Source organism: Periophthalmus magnuspinnatus, chromosome 18 (genome assembly GCF_009829125.3).
Source record: "Periophthalmus magnuspinnatus isolate fPerMag1 chromosome 18, fPerMag1.2.pri, whole genome shotgun sequence".
NCBI lineage: Eukaryota > Metazoa > Chordata > Actinopteri > Gobiiformes > Gobiidae > Periophthalmus > Periophthalmus magnuspinnatus.
In genome coordinates, this window is record NC_047143.1 from 11,937,742 (window position 1) to 11,962,776 (window position 25,035).

The following is a 25,035-nucleotide window of genomic DNA, read 5'->3' on the forward strand; positions in this document are numbered from 1 at the left end:
GGATCATACCAGGGCTGAGGTGCATGAGCGGGGGAGGTCCGGAGCTGGTTCCCGGCGGATTCCTGGAGGAGAGTAACAAGGTTCCGATAAGCATGAGCAGACATTGGCGTTGTTTGCGCTGATGGGAAGCAGGTGCGCGCGGGAGGAGTCCGGATTCCGCCCAGCTCCGGAGACAGACAGGTGAGGGAGGGGGGAGACGAGGGCGCAGGGAGAGCAGAACAGGGATCATGACACAACCTAAATATGCAAGATTTTTGTGTTAAACATGTGTGAATGAAACAAAACACAGCTCCAAGTATGTTTTTGAGGAGGAAACAAAATTATAACATAGATTTGAAAATAATATAATATGGATCCTTTAAAGCTCTTTAAAATAACAATAATAACAAAAGGGTGTGATAAATGCGCTAATACTGGGTGTTTCTTTCCAACACCCAGTCAGCCAGTAGAGACAGTCCCAGTCAAAAGCTCTTATCATTCCCGCCTCAATTTTTACCGTCTCCGGGACGAGGGGACAGTATTATGGTTGGATTATACTTTTCGCATGTAGATTCTAGAGTGAAACTAGACGCACAGAGGTAAACAGAGGAAGTTGGGCAGTATTTATACTTGTTTGTGTGTTGGTGATAGTCTGAAATACGGTGTGAAATACTTTAATTTTTACTCTGAAACTTTTCAGTTACTTCAAAACTTTTACTTAAGTAGATTTTCATGTGATATTATTGCTTGAGTAACTTTTTTGGTCCTGTATTTGTAGAACTGAGTACTTCCACCACTGCATACAGGTGTGGGGACCCCTTCCTGAGCTGTATGCCTGTATCCTGCAAGTACAATTGTCACTGTCTCTCCACTAGTGTCCATCATTAGTTGTTAATCGCTAGGCGTTCGCATTTGCTCCAAGAAGTTAAGCCACAGATTAGGCAGAGTCACACTGCTCCTCTCAGCACAAGGCAAGGAGCAGATATCACGTCTGCTCCTCCTGTGGTCCTGTCCTTCTGTCTCCTCTGCTCTTGTCTCCTCTCCTCGTATCTCCTCCTTTCCTCCCAGAATCCTCACCCATGAAAGACAGCATGTCCACGGGAGAGAGAACTCTGTCAACTACGTCTGTGGAATCAACCGCAGCATCAGACAGGTGACTAAAACAAAGATGGAGGGGGAACTTTTTTTTTCAAATGTTGTATGAGTTAGGCCCACTCAAGTAAGTGATGTCAGTGCATAGAAAACACTAATAGTGGCAAAACTGTCATTGTAGCCTTCACTGCCATGAATCTTGTGTGTGTGTGGGTGATAGGCGAAGGGGCTGATGGTGGAGATTGGTAGCCTCGCTTCCATCAGTATGCCCCCAGGGCAGTTATGGCTACAGTATCTTACCATCACCGAGCATGGAGTGAATGAATAATGCTTGAAATTGTAAAGTGACTTTAAGCGTCTGCAAAATGCATTACATTACATTGGATTATTATTAGTTAATATTGTGTCTTTGGGCAAATACTTCACCCACTCTTCCTGTGTAAATGTGTGAGTAAGGTGGTTGGAGAGAATATGGATGTAGACTGACACATTGTCAAAAGTAACAAAAACAGACACTAATTGATACTATAACTAGTATCAATACTAAAAAAGTATAGTCGTAGACAAGACAAAATTTGACCTTTCATAACTGTTAAATAAATAACCTTAAAGTATCAGAACTAGTATAAGACACCTTGGAAACATGGTATGGACCTCAAGCCTATTCTGCAGAGTCAAAATCAAGTTTGAAACTTTAGTACCATGACAACTGACAACACTACTGCCACATGCACGCCCGGGTCTGCAGGGGTGCAAAATAGAGCAATACACCTATTTAGAGTGTTTGCATCCTAGAATCTTTACACCCTAGAATGTTTACTCCCTAAAATCTTTGCACTTTTGAATATTTACAGCATATAATGAATGCAACGAATGGGCCAAACTGACTGCAATAATGAGAACTGTGCAGTGAATGTAATGTGCAATTATGAGAACTGTGCAGTAAGTGGAAAGTGCAATATTTTGGATGGTGCAATAATGGGAACTGTGCAATGCGTGGAATGTGGAATATGTGGAATTTGCAATGAGTGGAATGTGCAACTATGGGAACTGTGCAATGTGTGTAGTGTGCAATTTTTATGTTGACCCTTTTGTGACCCCAGCCCTTGGGACAGCAGATTGAAATTAGCCTTTGGCTATAATCTGGCATGTTTACGTTCATGTTAAATCATGTTTGTTCATTAACATGTATTGTCCCAGTCAAATAAATAAATAAATAAAAATAAAAGTTTGCACCCTAGACTGTTTATGGCCTAAAATGTTTGCACCATAGAATGTTCACACCCTAGAATATTCAGACTCTAGAATATTTGCACAAATTGAATGAGACCTAATGCAGCTTTGATGTTTATCTTTACCATTTGTAGCACCCCGAAAGACTCCCCCGCCGGCTCTGTCTCAGAGGCACCCAAGAAGAAGAAGAAGAAGTCCAAGAAGAACGTGGAGAGCATGAACAAAGTCTACATGTCTGTGCTCAACAGTGTCTTCGGAGCCGTAAGTTATACATGGTGTAGACGGATGGTCAAATAGTACTGTGGTGTGCCTGAGCAAGACACGTCACCTGGACAGAGAAGACAGGACTGGACAAGTTTTAGTTTATGTACTATTTGGCGATGGATTATTGTGACATTTTGGTCTTGGTTTTAATTACATTCATTTTAACGATAGAGTATTATGCAAAATGGAGTTTTTGGAACTTTCTCATGCTCCCACATAGCCTGTGCTCTCACACCATTTTTCATAAATATGCAAAAGCATGACACAAAACTGTTCATTAGCACGCAGAAGGGGGAGTGACTTAGCAAGATGGTTGTGGGGGACTTAAACATAATTAATACGTTGCTTTTGGTGAATATAGCATTTAGTAGTACAATAGTAACATGTCTAAAAACACCCACAGAAGTGTAATACCCCTCTAAATTCATGAGATTATATTAAAGGTGTAAATTTTTGGTGGGGGTCTGCCACCTGCCTGACTTCATGGAGATGTTAGTGCTTTACATGAAATGTTCCACATAATGGCATTAACTAATCTATCTAGCATTTATTCAATTACAGGGTTTTGTAATGGCTTAAAAAAGTACATAAAACTGTGTACTTTTACTGTGGGCATGGTTGCAGTCCTTTGCATTAACTTCTTGACCCCATGCAGACAGATACGTTTGATGTTTAAGTCACAATTTGAAGCTAAACTATATTAGCCTGTCCCAGTGTGCCTCCACCCAAAAAAATATGAATAGATTTATTTTTTTAAGCTAAATTCAGTTGCAATTTTAAGTGAAATTTTCTCACCCCATTTTCTGTATTTTTTTCCCCCCAATAATTAACAAAAATATTCAACCCTAATTTCAGTAATAGGCTGAGTCATTTCTGTTCTTTGAATTTACCTAGTACTAGTTCCGTTGTTGTCATCAGGAGAGCAGCCCTAATCCCAGCTCCCACAGCGCTAAACAGGCTTACTGCCACTCTGAATTATGCTAATCTATCTCAACAGGGACTTTACTAGGTTGTTGTAAATTTTCATTCATATACATTACATTATTATTGGCTCCACAAACCCACTGTTGTTTTTTTTTGTTTAAAGTCACCTGACAGCTATCAAAAGAACTTAACTATACTATAAAAAGAAAGAAAAGTTGTGATTAATTTATTCTGACAGACAAGATGTTAAGCTTTGTACTAGTTTTTGTTTCATGTGGATAGGCCCAGTAATTACGGAGATATTAACCATAAACCAGGCCAACAAAACATAATTTTAACAGTAAAACAGCAAATTCCACAATGAATCTACATCTCATCGTCCCCATTTCAATTATACTTTACATACAAGGATACAGGAGGATGGGAGAGCATCTGACACACAGGGATATAGGAGGATAGGAATGTATCTGACGCACAGGAATATAGGAGGATGGGAGGCCCCCTAGCACACAACCTAAAGAGTTAAGAAATCCTTTTTCCTCTTACAGGAGAGGGAACTGGCACAGGCAGAGCTGGATGGTAAGACAGTTTTCATTGTAATTACTATATCTGATTTAGTCCCAGTTTAAAAATGGTTTACTCAGTCTAAGGTGTAGTAATGACCAAGTTTAGTCCTTGCACTGGTTTATTAGTAGTTTAGACTTGATGTTTTGCTAGGCCTTTTTTGTTCTATTGTGGACATAGAATACACCTGGTTTGGTCTAAGGCAAATAACCTTTGGTTTAGCCCTGGATCTCGTCACATCTGTACCTGTATAGTAGCCTAACCCCATCCTCTTCCTTCAAGAGCTGCAGCAGGCCTTCAAAGAGTTTGACTATGACCAAGATGGATACCTGAACTACAAGGATGTGGCTGAGTGCATGAGGACCATGGGCTACATGCCCACAGAGATGGAGCTGTTGGAGATAGTCCAGCAGATCAAGATGAGAAGTCAGTGCCACACAGCACACATTTAGTGTACATGTCTAGTGTAAACACTAGATGAAAACACAAGACAATAGACAATATTTTACATAAAGAAATTGCATGTAAAATATTGTCTATTTTAAATCTCATTGGCATGATGTGTCCCCAGATATAAGGTCAACATGTTCAAATCAAATATAGCTTTTACTGATAACAATTGTAATGCTGATTTATTCTTAAGTACAAAAGCATTGGACATGATAGTGTAGACATGATTTTTGTGTTATAATTTGGTGTTTTCATTCTCAAGAGGAATTATCCAATTAGAAAGCAGAATGAGCTTTAATTTGGGTTGCCAGTTTCAATGCTGAAGTCCAGTTGGTTCTCTCTAATCTGAATCGTCACTACCTTAACCCCGGCACCTGCAGCCAGATCATTGATCAGTTCTAGTGCAACCTCTGCTGCTCAGTGAGTGAATTCTGCAGGTGGTCTAGGCTCTGTAGCACAGACTACAGTTAGTTTACAATTGTGTCTATCAGTTTTTTTGCCAACTAACATCACACAGGGTAGTCACTTTTTAACAGCAAGAGGTTATTAATCTAAGAACAGAAAGCTCAAAATGACTTAAAAATGCATTTAATACTCTATTAATTTAGCCAGTTAATGCATCTTTCCTTTGAAGTTTATGTTTGTTTACATTAGCAACTAGGACCAATATGGCAGCAGCTGGCAAAAAAAATCTTAATGAGAAGTTTAGATTGTTTAGCTCTACTTACTTAAATCCAGAGTTAGTCCTGCTCTTCTTAATATTGTCCCATTTTGGACAAAATATAGCATAGAGTTATTGAATATTCCCTTTTAATCATATTCACTTAGTTCCTCCCTTTGCGTGTGCAGTGGGAGGCCTGATGGACTTTGAGGACTTTGTGGAGCTGATGGGGCCCAGAATGATGGGGGAGACGGCAGACATGTTGGGTCTGAAGGAGCTCCAGTCTGCTTTTGTACAGGTGAAACTACTACACATACTCAATAATGATGTATTTAAAGATGTCTGACTGATGTAGATTGGAGTAGCTTTGACAGTTGTCTCAATTTAAAAAGGAAGTGTTCACGATTGTCCTGGTTTGAGCCCTGTTTAGTCCTAATGTAAAGTTGTTTTTGTCCTGGGTGAGACCTGGTCCAGTTTATTTACGATGTGTAATGCCAAAGTACATCAGTTGGTTGAGTGTTTGTCTCTGATTTGGCCGTTTGAATCCTGCTCCCTCAGATCTGTGTTCGCTGATGTTTGAATGTGTGTAGCTCCTTGAGGTAAAGCAGGACATGTTTGCCAATAGGGCTCAACAATTTAGCAAAAATATCTAATTGTGATTGTGTTTGCGACTAAATTTGTAATTTATGCTTTAATAATAGGATTGTGTTCAAAGTTCACAATTCCAACATGTCCAAAAGAATAGACAAAAAAACCTGAATTGACAAACTAATAAAAGAATCACGTTTCAGACCATGCTTGTACAGATCTAAAGTACAGAGTTAGCAGTTTTTATGCAGAATATGACAGGAGATTTTGTTTGTGAAGGAAATTATGGTACTTCAAAAATTGCAGCCATTGCGATTTACTACTTGCATCCATTGAAATTGTGATTTTGATTCAATTGCGATGAATCTTGCAGCTCTGTTTACCAAAAGTATACTGACTTTAAAAACATGAAGCAGCTTCAGGAAGAAGCTGTCTTCTTGTAAATTAGAATACAATGTCGAATTGAATATTATGACTTTTCTTGTTACATGTTTTTGTAATTTTTCAAATCTAAAATGGAAATTGCTGTAAATAGTTTTTTTTTTAAATAAATGCTACTTAAAGTCACATTATGTATTTTTTGCCAATAAATAGATAAAAATAAAGCTTGTTTTTTCATTTGTTTATTACACTGACCAATGTGTGTTTACTCTGAGCAAACATTCACAAACATGTTCTTTGGCCTGGTTAAGGCCAAATAAGAGGCTGTTTCCATGAAAATGTTGTTCCTTGCTTTAACACTTAGTATTGTTCCTTTGACTTTAATATTCCACAGTATGGCATAAAATGTATCTATCTCCATAGAGAATGTTCTGAAGTATGATTTTAACTTTCTCTGTCCATGGAATCACACAGGTGACATGTCACCTCCAGAAAGTTCCATACTGTACTGATGGGAGGGCATAAATCGTATCTGTTGTTTTTCAGTTTGACTTGGATGGAGACAGTAACATAAACCAGGATGGTGGTGAAAAGCCTGCAGGGAGAGATATCAGGGGATGGGAGGGCATCCCACATGCAAGAATACATTAGGCCATCTGACACATAAATCTTACATTTTTTTGCAGTTCGACTTGGATGGAGACGGGAACATAAACCAGGATGAGATGAAGGAGGCAGTGAAGAGCCTGCTGGGAGAGAAACTGAAGAAGGGCGAGCTGGAGGAGATTCTCAAGGAGCTGGATGTCAACGCTGACGGCAACATCGACTTTGAAGGTCAGACCACCATAAGATTACTATAATTATATGTAATTTTTTGGAGTAAAATGTAAAGTTTGGTATGTGCTGTCTCCTTGGAGATGTTATTCCATTGAATGGAATATTGCACACAGTATGGCATTCAAGGCCAAATGTGACACGGCTCGTGTGGTCATGGAGGCAAAAACTCAGAGTTGGGAGGAGTTCGTAGATGCTCAAAGAGATTCTGGCAAACCGTCTGACACCTCAAGAGGGAGAAGCAGTGCTTCACCAACACTGTTTACAGTGCGGGAGGAGAGCTGCTGACCTCGACTGGGGATGTTGTTGGACAGTGGAAGGAATACTTTGAGGAGCTCCTCAATCCCACCATCACCTCTTCTGAGGATGAAACAGAGACTGGGGACACAGAGAAGCAGTGTTTTTTTTGTTCCTGGTGCGGAACGCTGGACCAGCTCTATACTCTCCATTGGGTCCTCGATGGTTCATGGGAGTTTGCGCAACCAGTCCACGTGTCTTTTGTGGATCTGGAGAAGGCTTACGACTGTGTCCCTCGTGGTGTCCTTTGGTTGAATGCTCTGCGAGTATGGGGTCCAGGGCCCTTTGCAAAGGGCTGTCCAGTCCCTGTATGACCGGAGCAGGAGCTGTGTTTGCATTGCCGGCATTAAGTCAGTCCATGTTGGACTTCACCAGGGCTGCCTTTTGTCTCCGGTTCTGTTCATTGTATTTATGGACAGAATTTCTAGGCACAGCCAAAAGGAGGAGGGGATCCAGTTGGAAACCACAAGATCTCACCTCTGCTATTTGCAGATGATGTTGTCCTGATGGGTTCATCAGGCCAGGACCTGCAGCAGGCACTGGGGTGGTTTGAAGCCGAGTGTGAAGTGGCTGGGGATGAGAATCAGCTCTGCCAAATTTGAGGCCATAAAAGATAGAAAAGGTGTAATGCCATACTGTGGAACATGTGATAAACACATCACCATGAGGATAAGCCGATGGCAAAACCAGTACCAGAAAATTTACATTGTGCACCCTGAATATGAATCATGTACTGCCTGTGTATCTACTGTCTTTGTATTGACATGTACTTTATGTATGTTGGCAGAGTTTGTCATGATGCTGTCCATTCGCTAACAAATAGCTAAGGCCTAACAGCTGGACAACATGAACGCCCCAGCTCACCTCAGGAAGCAGAAGAGTGAATGTAGAGAGAAGCCTAGTAACTACATTTACAGATTGCATGTGCCTAACTGTATGAAGTCAGTACGAGTGTTAGATAACTGACAAAAACAATATACTTGCTATTATATCCTTTTAAACTCCTACAACGATTTGTCCAGTTGATAGATTTAAATTTCATCTTTTACTATTCTAAACACAAACTTAACAGTAAACAAAGAATAAACATTGCTATTTTAATAAGTAAACTGCCTGCTATTGTTTTGTCTGTGTGTGTTGGATCAAAACGCTGTCTTGTTTTGGGATGACAGTGGCTCCGTGGTTGGAGTGCTTGTCCGCCAACCCAAAGGCTGGTGGACATCCCCTTGAACCTGTTGTTGTGTTCTTGGGCAAGACACTTCACCCACTGCCAGGAATAAATATAGTATGCATACAAGCGTTTAGGGCTATAGGTCTTTAGTTGTCTGGTCAATAAATCGGTCAATAAATCGGTGTTAGTTTACCAATATGTGTATTAGTCAACTACTGCTTTTATTTAAATTATAAGGATTTATGGATAACGGCAGAAAGGAGAGAGTGAGCTAGCTGAAGATTTGGTATTCTGTGGTATTTATATGTAAAAAGGCAAATTAACCTCATGGTTCAAGTTTAATCTGTCTTTATATAATTACATTGTTTTCTAGTACTTTTTTCTGCATAAGTAGTTGTTTTTGCATGAACTCCTGTGCAGGTGTAGTCTTGTGAGTGCAGTTTGGATCAGACACATAGAGATACGTAATAGTTTTGAGAGCTTTTGCCACACCCCCTTTTCAATTGACTAATCGATCAGCAGGACAAGCCTTTAGTCAACCACAAATTTCTTTAATCGAATACAGCAGTCAATCTCTGCAGCTCTGGTGAAAGAAGCATCTTACCACCAAACAAGAAATGAATAAATAATGCATTTCGTGAAAGGGGCTGTTTTATATATACCTGTCTTTGGAAAACATTAATTTTAGGTCTTTATCCTTAACTTTTATACAACCTTATTGGCAGGGCTGGAAAGCAACCAATTATAAATACTGGCGTTACTGTAATTGAGTAGATTTTTAAACCTGTACTTGTAACTAATCACAATTACATGCCTAGAATTATACTCAGTTACATTTAAAATCCCAGGAGTTACAGAGTACAGCCCCAGTCCCGATTGTCCCCATTTTTACTTTTACTTTGCAAAATTTTACTTGTAATTTAGTAAGTTTTTGCCATGTAACTGTACTATAGTACAGATTAACACTACTGTTTACACCACTACTAATTGACCTCTTTTTGAAAAGTGGGGAAAAAAATTTGACTTCTGGTGCCAGACGTTCCTGCACAATGTTGAGCTCCAATGCATGATGCCCATTCCTGATGGGACAATTAATACACAATATCCAAAATCTAGTGTGAATGAATATGACTACCAATGAATACCTTGGATTGCCTCAACAAAAAAAAACTAAACAAAGTGATGATTTGAGTAAAGTTTATTTAAAAAGAACATGATACCTCCAGTTAAATAAAATAGAACAAAGTTAGTTCGTTAGCTAAATCTGTAATAAATAATATTGTTTGAACAGCTGTAGCCAATCACAGGGACACATGTGAAGTCTGGCTTGTAAAGTTACTTGTAGTGTTTTATTTGAGCTGAAATTCAGTTATGTCACAATGGTCACACTGCATGCACACAGAGATTTAAGAATGTTTTAACAAATTTTTATATTTTATCATAGTAAAGGCCCTGTACCTGTTTTTCACATGTATGCCCCAGAACAGATTATATAAGCAGCTCTTCAAAATAAGTCTGCTGTGTACTTTCTGCATCAAAGTAAGAAGCGCTAAATTGTCCGATAATCAGCAAATGAACGTTAGCATGCTAGTTGTCGTTAGCTTTACTGTCTGTGTGAAAGGTGCTTATAAACTCAATGTGATAAATTAGGATGATCAGAATGCATAAGGTTAGTGAGGAAAAACCTTGGATCACTGCAAACATTGAAAAATAACTAGGTATGTTTTTCATGTTTTTAAGATGGCTAAAATCAGGTACAGTGCCTTTAAGTCTATGTTAGAGCTTATTTCATCTCCAGTCAAAAGTCACACCACAACATCCTCTGAAAAGTTCATATTAAATCCTAACAATGTACGGTAAAACCGCCCATAAATATTTTGCCTCTCTATTCCAATAAAAAAAAAGCATCCTAAATATTAGGAGCTCAGAGAAACATGTCAAATGCACTTATTTAGTCCTTCACTCCTCTGACCTGCACATTTTCACTGAGAATTTGAGCCAAAACAGTCCCACTTATAAATATTTTTATACACCTTTGGAGTGAAAAAAAAGTTTCCATATTGCACTTTCTACAGACTTTTTAAATACTTTTGGCTACCCGTGTACCTATGCTACCTATGTTGCAGTTTTGTAATGCACCATTTGCTTGGCTCCATGGAGATGTTATTGCCTCTAATCTTCAACAGTATTGGCAAATCCAGAATGATATCCCAGTATTTTTACAGATTGCCCTCTGTCGCATCGTGAGCCAGAACCTTTATCTCACCTCAGACTAACAGTTTAGAGTTTCATACATTGATTCTGGAGAAATCTAATGTTTTACCCAGTCCCCTGTGATATTTTTTCCCTTATTTTTGTCCTCATAAACAGCCATATTTGTTTTGATACAGACGGAACTTGCGTGTTCCTCATTAGCTAATCCACTTGTCAATCATGTCCATCAGAACTCTCCCTGGTGACCAGACTCGCATCTTTGTAAAGTACTGAAGAAGTGTGTATACTGGATCCCAGGCAAAAACAATATGGCATTACAGTCATACACTTATCTATTTCCATGAAGACAGCAGACCACCAGGCCAAGTCACAGGTCAGATCTGTGGAGAGGTGATCCCGCTACAGTAAGAATGTATAAAAGGTATTTTTGAGCAATAAAACACCTGTAACTCAATAACCACAAGATAGGTTTATGTTTAATGCCATAATTTGGAACATTTTGGACCAAGCAATAATATCTCAGTGAGAGACAACAATTTAACAATATTAAATGATTGACCTTGCATCGCTCCTTCAGATATTGCTTTATTTGTGTCAATTATTTGAAAATATCAGATTATGTGCATTTTTTATGTTTTAGCCATCCACTTAAGGCTAAGGTTAGAGTACACTTTATTGACCCATTCTTCAATGTCACTGGGGCATCTCATCAGGAGCAGTGGGACCCATCTCCATGATCTTGTTACTAGTCTTGATCAGAACTACTTTAGCTGGAGGATTTGACCTATTGTGCATGTTTTGGGTTGATGGAAGAAAACGGAATGCCAGGAGGAAACCCACCCAGACATGGGGAGGACATGCAAACTCTGCACAGAAAGGCAACCTGGGAATCGAACCCAGAACTTTCTTGCTGTGAGGTATGAGCTAGCCACGTCATCTACAAATTAGAAATCAGTTACATCCAGACAGTGACTCTTAGTAATTTCCCCAGAACACTATCAGTCAAAAGGTGGCTATTTTTTAAAATCTAAAACAGCCTTTGAGTTATTTTGACAATTTTATTTATTTTTTTTATTAATTTTTAATTTTTACTACATTTCATATGTGTCATTCATAGTTTTGATGCCTTCAGTGAAACATACATGGAAAAATGTGTACAAACTTTTGACTGGTAGTGTACTTTTTCACTCTTTGGTAATTTCTAGGACCAATACTTTGTAGGCCTACTTGTACCTACTATTATTACTCTACAACCTCTTTAAGAGTCCAAAGGTCCATTCCTTTCTCTTTCCACATAAATAAAAATCCTACATCTCGTTGCTGATCTCCTCAGTGAACTCGGCCATGATGTCGTGCACCCACACGTCCTGGTCCTCCTGGGACGTGTCCACCAGATACACACTGAGCCTGCGCTCCCAGGGCTCTGAGGCGTCCTGCACAGCCTCCAGCTGAGCCACCAGAGCCTTCTTCTCCACGTGGTTCCTGAACACCATTGATGCCTCCTCAGACCACTGCCGCTGCTTTACCCCTGAGAGGAGACGGTAAAGGTTCATTTATGCTCCACTTTCGTATGTATCTGTGTGTAAATGCGTCACTGCATTTATTGATAATTTGCAGCTGATGTCATCAACATTCTCTGGGGGAGGTGATGCTAACTGCCGGCACTACCTGAAGTTCTAGTTCTATGAGACTTTAATCTGAGCTTTATTTTAAAACAATCTGAACAGAAAGAACTGGTTTCATTAGAGCAGCAACGGGTGAGATAATTTGTGCTTTTTAAGTAAAGTCACAAGCTATCTAGCATTAGCCAGCAGTTTTTCAGCTAATCCCTCTCACATATTTTTGTTGAAAATCAAACAGCTAAACAAGACCATGTCCCATATATATATATATATATATATATATATATATATATATATATATATATATATATATATATATATATATAAATATAATTCTGGACTATGCACACACGTTTCTGTGTAGACTCTGGACACCTGACTGGGCGACAGGTGCGTAGGAGAAGAAACACTTGGTCTAAAAGGTTAAGGAAACTTCCGCACACTGTCTCACTCTTGATTCAATTTTATTCAACATTTCGGAGAGAGGATATTCTCGATCTTGGATAGAGGAGGCTTATAAAGCTGCGTTATAAAAAAGGGACGTGCTTTTAAGGAACAAGGACTCTGTAAATGAGAGGCGTTATTCGACGATATTTAATAGAGTGTATTCACCCCAGAGCCACAAAATCAAATCAGTCATTTTGAAACACTGGCAGATTTTAAAGACTGAACCAGAATTGACTCAAATATTCGTCCACTGCTGTTCACGTATAGAAGAGGCAGACATCTGAGAGACGCCTTGATACATTCAGACTTCTCTCACGGCAGAAACACACCAAACTCTCCTTATTCCTCTTCCTAATTGTAATTATAGATGTGGTAGTTGCGCACAGTGCCATAATACCACTAAGACTTCTCATTTCTCCCACCCTTGTACTGGAAATAAATTCCCCATCAGGAGTGTCATCACATGCACGTCAACCCATGTGGTGCACCTGTTGCGCCATGCGGCATGTTGCACCATGTTGCGCATCAGTGAGCACAAAAGTGCAATAAGATGCCAAGATCCGGACTCTCCTGTTGCCATTTTAATCAGTTTAAACATGACGTGTCGTCACTTCACTTCTGCGGGATAGAACAGGTGCCAGCTCCTCGGAGGGGGGGGTGACCACGACCGTGCGTTAAAAAGACACAAAGCTTATTGGATTTTTACCTTACAAACTCTTGGCACTCTTCATTACAACATCATAGCATTACATTAAATGATAGTTCATCATTTGAGCCTTTTGGACTATTTGTTTGCCCTCCCTCTGAACTATGAGGGAGATGTATGTGAACTTGTTGGGGACGTCATTTGTCATTTATTTTGTGTTGTTTTTTTTTATGTCAAATTTATGGTATATAACTGCTATTTTTTCTGAATGATAATAATCTTTATATTTTTCTAGCGATTATCCATGCATTTTAACTCAAAGACATTTGTACAGTGAGTTATGCACAATTTTGCAGGTATATTGGGGTCTAATCGTAAATGTATGTGTTTTCACTATTGTGATTGGTTTATTAAACTGAAGGGGGCAGTCCCTTAACTTATATAAGGGGAGCGGAAGGGGCTGTCCTCATACCTGAGGACGGTCAAAGCGACCAAAACGTTGTAAGAATAAAACTGAATCAAGAGTGAGACAGTGTGCGGGAGTTTCCTTAACCTTTTAGACCAAGGACTATGCATACACCCCAAAAATTATACCACCAGCCATCTTTGCTGTTTTAAAACTTTTTTGCCACTGTTTGCTAATGAGTGCATTGTTTGGTTGGGTTATTGGGATGGCTTGTTTGGGTGGCTTGTTTGAGTGGGTTGTTTGGGTGGGTTGATTAATGGATGACTTTCGGTGTGCTCTGACCTGCCAGTTGTGCAGTGAGAGCTTGGAAGGGCAATCTTCTGAAGTCCTGCACCAGAGGCTGGAGCTGTGTGCTGCTTACCAGCTCGTGTCTGCCATAGTCCAGCTCATAGACGGACACCAGGCCAGTGGTCAACACCCCCTTCACCAGCACGCGGTACCAGCTGAAACAACACGTTTCATATTATCATCGTTATAAGTGTGTTTTCTATTGCTCTATTACCATTGTCACTATTTAAAAAATATTATTAGGCCTGTGACTATAATTACTATATTGATTTCTCATTAAATATATGAAAACTGGAACAATATATTTAATGTGTGTACAATTTCTTTACAATAGTGGGGAGTGAATTTTGCCATTTTTTATGTAATAAGGTAAGATTTATGTTGAATAAATAATTTTTGAATTGGTTAATTATTGGTTCCTTCTGTTATTTGTTACAACTTATGCCTTTTAATGATACAATATATTTTAAAACTGGTTCACTGGAATTATCTTGCTTTATGTCAGTGGCATAAAGTAGTTGTAACAGTGTAGCCTCCAGCGCAACTGTAAGGAACCTCAGAGTTTTATTTGACCAAGAGCTCTCATTCACACCACATACAAACCAAGCCTGTAAAACAGCCTTCTTCCACCTGCGTAATATTGCCAAAATCAGAAAAATCTTGTCTAAAAGTGATGCTGAAATACCTATCCATACATTTGTTACATCAAGGCTAGATTACTGTAACTCCTTACTAGCCGCATGCTCTAAATTTTCTATAAAAATCTTTCAACTAGTTCAAAATGCAGCAGCCAGGCTCTAAGAGAAGAGAGCACATCACACACTGGGCTCCAACACTGGGTATTGGAGTCTCTTCACTGGCTTCCTGTCGAGTTTACAATTAAATTCAAAGTTCTCCTTCCTGTCGAGTTTACAATTAAATTCAAAGTTCTCCTTCTAACATACAAAGCCATAAAGGGCATGGCTCCATCATACCTGCAAGATGCTATGGTACCATATCATCCAAACAAAGCACTCTGCTCTCAAATTGCTTGAATACTGGTGGTTCCTTGAGTGTCTAAAAGCACAGTAGGAGGGATATCTTTCACTTACCGAGCTCCTGTGTTATGGAATCAGCTCCCTGCCCATGTTAAAGAGGCCACCACAGTCTCTACATTTAAGACCAGGCTTAAAACATTCCTCTGTGAATTAGCTTATGACCAGGCCAGTAAGGAGCAGAAATAAAACCTGCAGTTTTAGTTGAGCTTCCTGGAGGTGGCTATGCTGGGGGAAGTATGGTAACCTGAACACTATCCTGTTTCCTCCTATTTTCCCTGTCAACAGCATTCACTACTTAGTTCACCTTGAGTTCGTTCATTGCTGTTCACATGTTGTTCCCTGTCCCACTCCCCTCTGTGGAATGCAACTGTTTCAGATACCTGATCGCCTGGTGATGACTGGACCATAGATGCCCCCATGTGCCCTGATCCTGTTCTGTGGACCCGGACCCTCCCTCCCTTCAGATGCCTGGCCGCTGACCACCCGGTGATGACTGGACCCTAGATGCCTTCCTGTGCCTTGATCCTGTTCCGTGGACTCAGACCCTCCCTTCCCTCGCCTGGCTAGACAGCCTGGTGCCAGGCTGGAGTTGCTCCCGCCCTGCCGTGGGTGAGCCGCTCTGTCCCTTAGTTGAGTGGGCTCTGACCCTCTAAACTCTATCTGCAAATGCATGCGCATTAGTCCAGGACACATCTGCAGTCTGTCAGTCCATGGGAGTGGATCTCTCCTTCACTGTGGTTCTAGAGGTTTCTCTTTTTCCCACTGGGTTTGAGTTTTTCCTTGCCAGGAAGGAGAGTCTAAGGACAGGGGATGTTCTCGGACCATTTGCTTTTTTTCTGTTTCTCTTTCATTGTTGATTTTCTAACTTCCTGTTAGTTAAATCAATTCTCATGTTCAGTCCTAAAAGGCAACTGCTGTAGTGATTTTGGATTTTACAAAAAACAATTGAAATTGAATAGTTTACTTAGTTTTATCACTATAAACAGATATTAGATGGTGTAATCCCTCATCCCTCAGATTTCAAAGGGAGTCATCGGGACACTTTTTCTAATCATAAACGGTGCCGAGATGACTACCTCTTAACTATTTCTATTATAGTAGAAAAGGCGTTTAAGTTTTCAAATGCAATAAACTCAAATTCAATATTATTGAATATTAATAACCACATAAAAAACCTAACCAATCACAGCACAATTGCCCAACAGCCTTGTAGAACAACTTCTCAAGTGAATTGTCCTACTTGTTGTCGACTTTGGCGGCATACACGAGTCCCTTGTGCACGCGCAGCTGCGGGGGTTCGTTCTGGGGCTGGGTCTGGTTCTCTGTCCGGTTGTAGTACAGGATCATCTCTCCCATCAGCACTACCAGCTTGTACATGTCTCTCCATGGCTGCAGCACAAAGTGTCCTGGGTGACAGGCCACAGACACATACACATCCAAGTTCTGCCCTGTATGAATGGAAAACAATATGCATAGTTCTTGTAAGCAGGAGTATTTTAAATTATAGCATATCTCATTTCACTTGTATTCAGCTCTTAAAGGAACTGTATTTATGATTTAGATTTTAATTCCACAAACAAAACCTAACCGTGTCCCCAGATACAGCTTTTATGTAGAGTTTGCATACATACATGTTCTTTAAACAAAATGTAGTCTGTTGCTTCAACTGTTGTTTTGAGGCAAACTGCATATCATTTTATTCATGCTGATGAAAGAAAGATTTTATTCAATGAAAGTCTGTTTTTTTTTACATGACCCAGAAAAGGATTTACATTTAGGCTTATTATTAGTGTTGCATCTGAAAGCCTTGTGATTATCTCCCTATAATTACATTGTTACATCTCTTTAAAGAGGGGGTATTTTACTTCTATGTATTAACAGCTGAAACATAACATATTTAGACCACCAGCTTTAAGTGTTTTGAAAATATAGCAATATTAGCTGAAAACATCATATTAACATGTTTAGCATGTTTAATCAGCATGCATCCACTAATTAAACTATTGCACATTGCATCAGGTTTGTGAAGTTGTAATGTACTGTTTTGTATCCGGCTTTTGTATATTTATGGAGAATGGCCATTTTATGGAGAATGACGGGAGCATGGATGATGTTGGTTTGTGGGCTGAGCATTGGACAGAATCTTACAGCTATCCGTAGCAAGGGTTTGAATAGGGTGAGGGAGAGATCGCTAAATTACTCAATCATGCATGGATGACTTCTTAAACCTCTTCAGGCATGTTTCTGATGAGGGAAAATTATAACAGGGTAGACAAGTTGATTTTGCATAATATCTCCTCTTTATTGGTTAATTGTAAAATCCACCCCACCATACCGTGTTAAGAAAACATTTGTGAAAGTACAAATAGAATGGTGACCATTGGCTGTACCTGTTGGTGGCAGCTCTACCAGCGGGGGCAGCGGTGGACTGTCTGGTGTATCAGGAGGAGAGGGAGACTCTTTGGGAGCAGACAGCTTTCTGAGCTGGGGCTTCTCTGGAGTACACAAGGCTGCAGTACCGTTGGCGGGCTCTGGGGGGCTGGGAGGCTTTGGTGAGGGGGCTGACATCTTGTTTGAGCTGTGAAGATTGAACACTGGTTAAAGAGGGGCTATTATGCAAAATAGAATTTTCTGAGCTTTCTACCATGTTATATCATTGTTCCCTCATAAAAAACAAAACAAAACAAAAAAAAAAAAAATTGTGTGGGAGTATTGCACTGGATCTTACAGCTAACACCATTTCTCCATAAATATACAATGCATGATACAAAATTGTACACAACAACTTCACAAACCTGAAACAATGTGCAGTAGTTTCATTAGCAGGATGCATCCTGATTGTGTTGTCATAGCTGAAGGGGCAGTGACTTAGCGTGAGGGAGCAAAAGGAGGGGGACTCTAAACTAAAGTGAAACTTATAGTTTCAGCAGATATAGCATTTTCAATAAAATAGGTAACATAGTGATCTAAATCTTTAATACCCCATAAAAGTAAAAGACCCCCTCTTTAAGTTCATATGATAGCCTGTGTAGTTCAACGGTCAGGCTGGTATGCTCTTGAAACACCACTGAGCATGTATTGTTTTCCAAAAGCAGAGAGACAAACCTATGACTGGTCAGGATAATGTCTGGCTGTTTTCTGAAGAGCTGGGAGTGTGCCATCTGGTGGTTGAGGCTGCGTGTTGCTTCGTGGAAGTTTTTGTCTGTGAACAAGTGGATATGGACACAGCCCTTGGTTTCATCCACTTTGGCTACCTAAAAAAATTTAGAAATAGGTTACAGAATTTGATGAACGCTGCTGCTTGGGTCCTGACTAGAACCAGGAAGTATGAGCACATAAGTCCTGTGCTCAGGTCTCTGCACTGGCTAGCTGAAAGAATGGACTTTAAAGCAGCTCTGCTTGTGTACAAGTCTCTCCATGACCTAGCACCAAAGTACATCTCTGACATGTTAGTGCCATATGAACCATCTCACACTCTGAGGACTTCAGGGACATGCCTCCTGCTGGTGCCCAGAGTCAGGACTAAACATGGGGAATGAGCGTTTCAGTTTTATGCAGCTGAAACCTGGAACAATGTTCCTGAAGATGTGAGACAGGGCTCTACTTTGACAATATTTAAATCCAGGCTCATAACAGTTCTGTTAGGCTGTGCGTATGGCTGAAAGGTTTTTATTCTGCACTCTTCTGTTTTAATGTTAATTTTACGATGTTTATTTGTAATTATGTTTTGTGTTATTTTAATGTCCTTCTTATTCTGTAAAGCACTTTGAATTACTTTGTGTACGAATTATGCTACAAATAAACTTGCCTTGCCTTGATATCATAATCTCATATACAGGGAGAGCAGGAACCCTCTATGGGTGATTCACTATTTTTGAAAGAAATATCTATACTTCTGATCCACAAATGTTGAATCTTTAAATTATTTGTTTGGGACTGGTTCCACAAACTTGTCATATTAATCTTATGGCTTAAATATATACCGGTATATAATTTATAATCTATTGTGTTCATTACGAGTGAGGGAAGGATGGAGCGTGAGATTGACAGGCAGATCGGTGCAGCATCTGCAGTGATGCGGTCGCTGTATTGGTCCGTTGTGGTGAAGAAGGAGCTGAGTCGGAAGGCGAAGCTCTCGATTTACGGTCAATCTACGTTCCTACCCTCACCTATGGTCATGAGCTCTGGGTAATGACCGAAAGGACAAGATCGCGGATACAAGCGTTTCCTCCGCAGAGTGGCCGGGCGCACCCTTAGGGATAGGGTGAGGAGCTCAGTCACACAGGAGGAGCTTGGAGTAGAGCCGCTGCTCCTACACGTTGAGAGGAGCCAGCTGAGGTGGCTCGGGCATCTGCTCAGAATGCCTCCTGGACGCCTCCCTAGGGAGGTGTTCTGGGCATGTCCTACCGGGAGAAGGCCCCGGGGAAGACCCAGGACACGCTGGAGGGACTATGTCTCTCGGCTGGCCTGGCTGGGGCTGGGGGGGTGAGGGAAGTTTGGGAGTCCCTGCTTAGACTGCTGCACCCTCGACCCGGCTCCGGATAAGTGGAAGAAAATGGATGGATGGATGTGTTCATTAAGTCATCATTATATTATACTTCCGACAATTCAAATATATTAATCTAAAATTACTTAAAACAAACAAGATGACGTGAGGAGCGAATTTTGTAAAATGACTATGCGACTTTGCCGAATCCTATGCATATCACCAATTAAGAAAATAAAATGGGAGAAGGAAATAAGTGCATTACAATGAGGATATGCCAATGGCGATGGAAACAAGAGTAGATCGCAACAAGGCCTAGTGAATACAGGCGAATAAATATAACTCAAACATGCATGACTCAGGCTAAATACAGGATAAATGAGAAGGGAAACTATAACAGGGTTAAAAGCTTTGAAAAATCGATTCTGCAGAATAGGTCGGCTTTACAGACCATTGTAATTGTTTTACCTGAAGCCTGTGGGTCACAGGTTGAGTAAATATTTAAATGAACATTTTACAATGTATTTTATTAATTTTAAATGTATGTTTTCACTGTGTACTCAGTACTCCCTTGAAAATGAGATGCAATCTCAATGAGACTTCCTGATGCAATAAAATAAATAAAATAGTAAAATAAAGTATCACGTCTTTTGAATAATAACACCACTTTCTGAAGCCATTAAAAAATATTAACCATAAACCAGTTCAACAAATCTGCAATCTGGCAGTTAAAGGCATTGTCCCCAATTTTTACAGTAATTATTCACTGCAATGAGTTTGAAGCATTTATCACAACTCTCAGACAGGACCTGAGTTTGCTGTCATGGTAAATGTAACAAATAGCCTGCTAACATGTATTTCCAGATTGTCAGACAATAAAATGGTTTAGATTAGAAGCAGACAGCACACAGCAAACTTATGTTGACCTCAAGAGCTGCTTGTACAATATATCTGTACTGGGGCAAGACACATTTTGCCCAAATATATGGGGAAAATCAGGTACAGGGCCTTTAAACAGCAAATTCCACCACAAATTTCTGACCTGGTCTCTAGATCAATTTTAATCTATCCATGGACAGTCCAGGATCCATGGAGATACAGGTAAAGCATCTAACACACAGGGACATTTCAGAGCATATTTATACAAGTTGAAACTACAAGGTTAGCAGTTTTTACAAAGAATAAGACCCCATGGAGACATAAGGAGGACACCTGCCACACGGGCACATTTAAGAACATGTTTGTAGAGGTCACAAACAGTACAGCAGTACCTTGAGGCTACAGTCATTGAGGTGCAGCACTCTCTCTCGGAGCCACTGCACGGCCTCTGGAGTCCAAGAGCCCAGGCTAACCACCAGGTCGGCCAGGCAGCACTGCACAGCCTGAGCAGACACATCACAGTATAATTTTCTATCTAATATGCAAAATGCACAAATGTCATGTTATTATTCACACTTTACAGTGACATCATGCTGGGGGTGTTCTGCCTGAATGTCTATGGTAAAATGTTCAGTAGTTACTATGGTGACACTTCGCACATGAGCAATTAGTTATGTTCATTGGGTAATTTTATGTAGAATTTTTTTTTGAAATAACAATAATTCTATGTATTCAATATTGTATTATAGTTGTAATGTATACATGTAATACAACAATAATATACATCTTGCTAGCTGTGTCTCATACAGTTTCATAATAGGATTTTCTCTTTGATATTTTTTTAAATGTATGCAGAAATACAGTAATTGCATTTTTTTCAGATTCAAAACGTCGATGACATGAGCATCTCAAAAATAAATGTTTTTTCTTTAAAGAAAAAGTGCACCCCCTCACATTTTTTATCACCATGCTGCCACATAACTCTAGGTAATTTTTGGGGGAGGAAACAGCATTATAACATTATAAAGCTGTTGCATGCTTGCAATGCTTAGCTTAAAGCTCACATGAGTGTGTGTGAGTGCTCCAATAACAGAACGTGTTTACCTGTGAATGGGAAAACCCTGTTTACTGTCTGTATGTGTCTCAAATATTAGTTATTTCTGTGTTTAATATGAAGCTAGTCCCTGCATTGTAGAGTTAAAACTGTTGAGTATTTGTTTACCATAGCTTTGCCTGGAATGTTATATAGTATGGCATTAAACATCTAGCCAGTATTCATTTTGTTATGGGTCATCCTCTACCAGTAAAGTTTAATGTTGTTTAAAAAACAGCAACAAAAAAACTAAACAAATCTAAGCATCACCAAAAGAAACTCTTTGGTAATACTTTGAGACTTTTGATAGTGTAGTAGTGGTAGTTTTTATAGTATATAAATCATCAGGATTATGTAGAGCACTTGTGTTGTACCTGAGCGGGGACGGAGAGCAGGTCCTTGAGGAAAGCCTGAGGGATCTCTCTGAGCTCAAACACCTCCACAGAAGCCTGCACCCCCACATCCACAAACAGGATGTCCAGCACCCGGGAGCCGTGCAGGTTTTTGATCTATGAACAGTCAAAACAGTCACACCAGTCAGCATCTACTACAGTATTATCTACATCTGGTTAGAGCAGTCAAAAACTGTACTCAATATTCCTTCAAAATAATATTACTCAAGTAGGAGTACAAAGTAGTGGTCCAAGAAATTACTCAACAGTAAAAAAGTATTTCTCAAGTTTAAACCAGAGAAATTTATTTTACAAAATCTGAGCCCATGAACAGACATTTTATCTTTAAAGGCAAGTTATAATAACAATAAAATAGAGAACAGGCTGAATAGCAGTACAGGACACAACGGAACACATAGACAACGTACTGAATACGTGTCTGGTATGTTTACATAAGATATTAACAGTTCTTACTTCACCACAATTCACACTGTAGAACTAGCAAACACATAAGACATAACATAAACTCTGGCTCATATTACATATACACATAAAATTGCATATGAATGCATGGAAAATATACATACCACTTTGACCAGCTATTAAACAAACCAGTGAACCAAAAACTTTATATTTTACTTTTCAATTGTTTCTTAAATAGTGCTCTGTCAGGTAAGACTTCGCATTAGCATTAAAAAAAAAAGCCTAAACTGGAAGACAGGAAGTAGTTTTGTGACCTTAAACTAGACTTATGATAAACTAAACATTTACAATATTGTTCCAAATAAAACATTTTCTCCTTTATGGCGTTATAAATGAAGGGGAAATTAAATATGAAGTGTATAAAAGAAAACTAGTCAAATACATTTTCGTACAGGTATTACAAATACACCAGCAACATCTTTTGGTCTAACAAGTGAACTGTAACATGTATAATCAGCCGTTACATAACACATATTTATTCAGCTACATGAAACATAGACAAACTGAATACGTGTCTGGTATGTTAATGTAAGATATTAACAGTTACTCAGATAACTAAAACATAAAAAAGCTAACAAGTTTACTCTTGATCTAACGCCAAACTAAATCCATTGAATTCTTGATCCTCGTGTCGCTTCTGAACAACTCCGTCTGCTCTGGAAGTAGATTAAACGCCGCTTCTGTGTGGCTGTGTTGCTGGTACACAAGCCTAAAGTGCCCTCACGCAGTTGTCAGTGTGACAATAACAAAGATGCAAAATTATATATTTGAATAATTTCACATCTAAGTCGCACCCCTGGGCAAACTATGAAAAAAAGTGCAACTTTGACATGAAATATTGAAACGGTAAATGCACAAATGTTTGACATTTACTGTCAACATTGCGACTAGATTAATTAACTGTATTGGAACAATCTGCATTTTAATAGTATTTATTTTAGTTGCCCCTGTCTGTATTACATTTTATTGGCCTATGGAATATTGTGATGTCATCTGAAACCCAGCAATACTGGTAGCAGTGAATCAAGTTGATCAGGATCTTGACAATAATTAAAGACTGCTCAAACATGTATGAATCACTCTAAATACAACTTCATATGGTAAATAAGAAAAACTATAACATGGTTAAAAGTTCTGCAAAGTCGATTTTTGCATAAGTCTGCTTTAAAACTAGGATGAGGGGTTATATACATTTTGTGCTGTTGTTACTGGCCTCTATTTTTCATCTCTCTGAAAGCCACAGATACCAACTCTACATAAGTTCTTGACCAGTTTTTGACCACAGGGTCCTTGTATTGTCCTGTGTGTGCAATATGTTCTTACCTCCACTCGGGCCCACTTGCCTTTATAGCGGGCCAAACAGGCTTTACCACAGAAGGGCAGAGACACCAGGTGCTCAGAGGTGACCTGAAACACAAAGCATCTCAGTCACAACAGTGGCTGTCACTTTAGGACTGCAAGGGGCAATTATTTTGCTAATCAATTAATCAATTATTAATTTGGATTATCGTTTTGTTGATTTGTTACGAACATGAAATGCCTGTGATTATGAGTGCTCTTTTTTATTTTACAGTGAAATCATGCTGGGTTCTACATGTATGCCTATGGTGGCATGTTCGGCAGTAACACAAGGCACACACTGACAAACACTACCAAAAAAGTTTTAAAATCAAGTCAACTTCACACAAAAAACCCAACACAAAATGGAGCCTGTGACCAATACAAGTGTTTATGGTTCTGTTTAGGTGTTTGAACTTCAACAAAAAAGTAAGTGAAAAACTGTTGGCTAATGCTAACTAGATTGGGACTGTAATGTTATTTGAGAAGGACTCGTTTAACAAAACAAATCTGTTCACCTATTGTAGGTCCAACTAAAGTCTAAAGCCTGGCACACATTACAGGATAATGTGCCCAATTTAGGTCCAAATTTCCTTCTTTCTGACTTCAGAGAGGCATATAAAAATGAACATTTCAAGAATAATAACAAAGATAATAATGATGAAGACAGGATTTTAGCCAAAATATTCTATATATGGATTCTGTAGTCTCTGGCGACTGTTCAAACTACCAGGAGCTGGTCTTCGGCTCGTGTTGTACCTCGTAAAAAGTTGTGATAGCAGTTGCCATTTGTAGATGTTGGAACACTGACCTACTAGTTGCTAAAGGTTTTGAAGTAACCATTTTTCCCCACATCCTGTTCATGTAACCCCTCTGCTTCGGGTCACTGGAATAGGAGCATTCCAACAGAGCCTCGTTCTCCCATCTTGCCCATTTTTGTTTTGTTCCAGTTGCCCATTTCTCGTCAAGTTGCTCTGGTTCCCCAACACCTGACGCAGACCTTGTTTGGCCGGGTGACGTCTCAGCCGACATCTCGTTTCATTCGCACTTATCATTGTATGAGTTAGGCAGTAGCATGAAGGATCTTGCCTAAGGACCCACAGTGGCTGGGTTCGAACACCCTCCCTAGGGTCGCAATGAGCAATTTCCAATACCAATTATATATGTATTTTTTCTGATAAATAAATACATTAAAAAAATAAAATA

At 39.5% G+C, this 25,035-nt stretch overlaps 2 protein-coding genes across 3 annotated transcripts in view; one reads left to right on the top strand and one right to left on the bottom strand.

Moving 5' to 3' along the window:
• The first annotated feature begins 1,070 nt into the window (after window positions 1–1,070).
• On the top strand, window positions 1,071–8,137 carry si:cabz01076231.1 (calcium-binding protein 2). Its single transcript, XM_055228881.1, has 7 exons — window positions 1,071–1,132; window positions 2,439–2,565; window positions 4,041–4,071; window positions 4,339–4,482; window positions 5,356–5,465; window positions 6,823–6,970; window positions 8,055–8,137. The coding sequence occupies exons 1-7, from the start codon at window positions 1,071–1,073 to the stop codon at window positions 8,081–8,083; spliced, it is 651 nt and encodes a 216-aa protein (XP_055084856.1). The 3' UTR covers window positions 8,084–8,137.
• A 2,419-nt stretch (window positions 8,138–10,556) lies between these two features.
• Window positions 10,557–25,035, bottom strand: part of tdrd7b (tudor domain containing 7 b) — a 46,370-nt gene continuing 31,891 nt past the window's right edge. For both annotated transcript variants that reach the window (XM_055228981.1, XM_033983982.2), the window contains exons 13-20: window positions 23,815–23,898; window positions 21,991–22,125; window positions 20,916–21,026; window positions 18,264–18,412; window positions 17,549–17,736; window positions 16,399–16,606; window positions 14,116–14,276; window positions 10,557–12,180 (exon numbers count right to left, since the gene is read on the bottom strand). In XM_055228981.1, coding sequence (XP_055084956.1) covers window positions 11,960–12,180; window positions 14,116–14,276; window positions 16,399–16,606; window positions 17,549–17,736; window positions 18,264–18,412; window positions 20,916–21,026; window positions 21,991–22,125; window positions 23,815–23,898 — 1,257 coding nt within the window. In that variant the 3' untranslated portion in view covers window positions 10,557–11,959. The remainder of the gene's footprint in view (window positions 12,181–14,115; window positions 14,277–16,398; window positions 16,607–17,548; window positions 17,737–18,263; window positions 18,413–20,915; window positions 21,027–21,990; window positions 22,126–23,814; window positions 23,899–25,035) is intronic.

Excerpts from the sequence above, each read along its gene's own strand:
- si:cabz01076231.1 (XM_055228881.1), top strand. The coding sequence starts at position 1,071 with ATGTCCACGGGAGAGAGAACTCTGTCAACTACGTCTGTGGAATCAACC. Across the intron at positions 2,566-4,040 it reads TCAACAGTGTCTTCGGAGCC|GAGAGGGAACTGGCACAGGC; the intron begins GTAAGTTATACA and ends TTCCTCTTACAG. Across the intron at positions 5,466-6,822 it reads TCCAGTCTGCTTTTGTACAG|TTCGACTTGGATGGAGACGG; the intron begins GTGAAACTACTA and ends ATTTTTTTGCAG.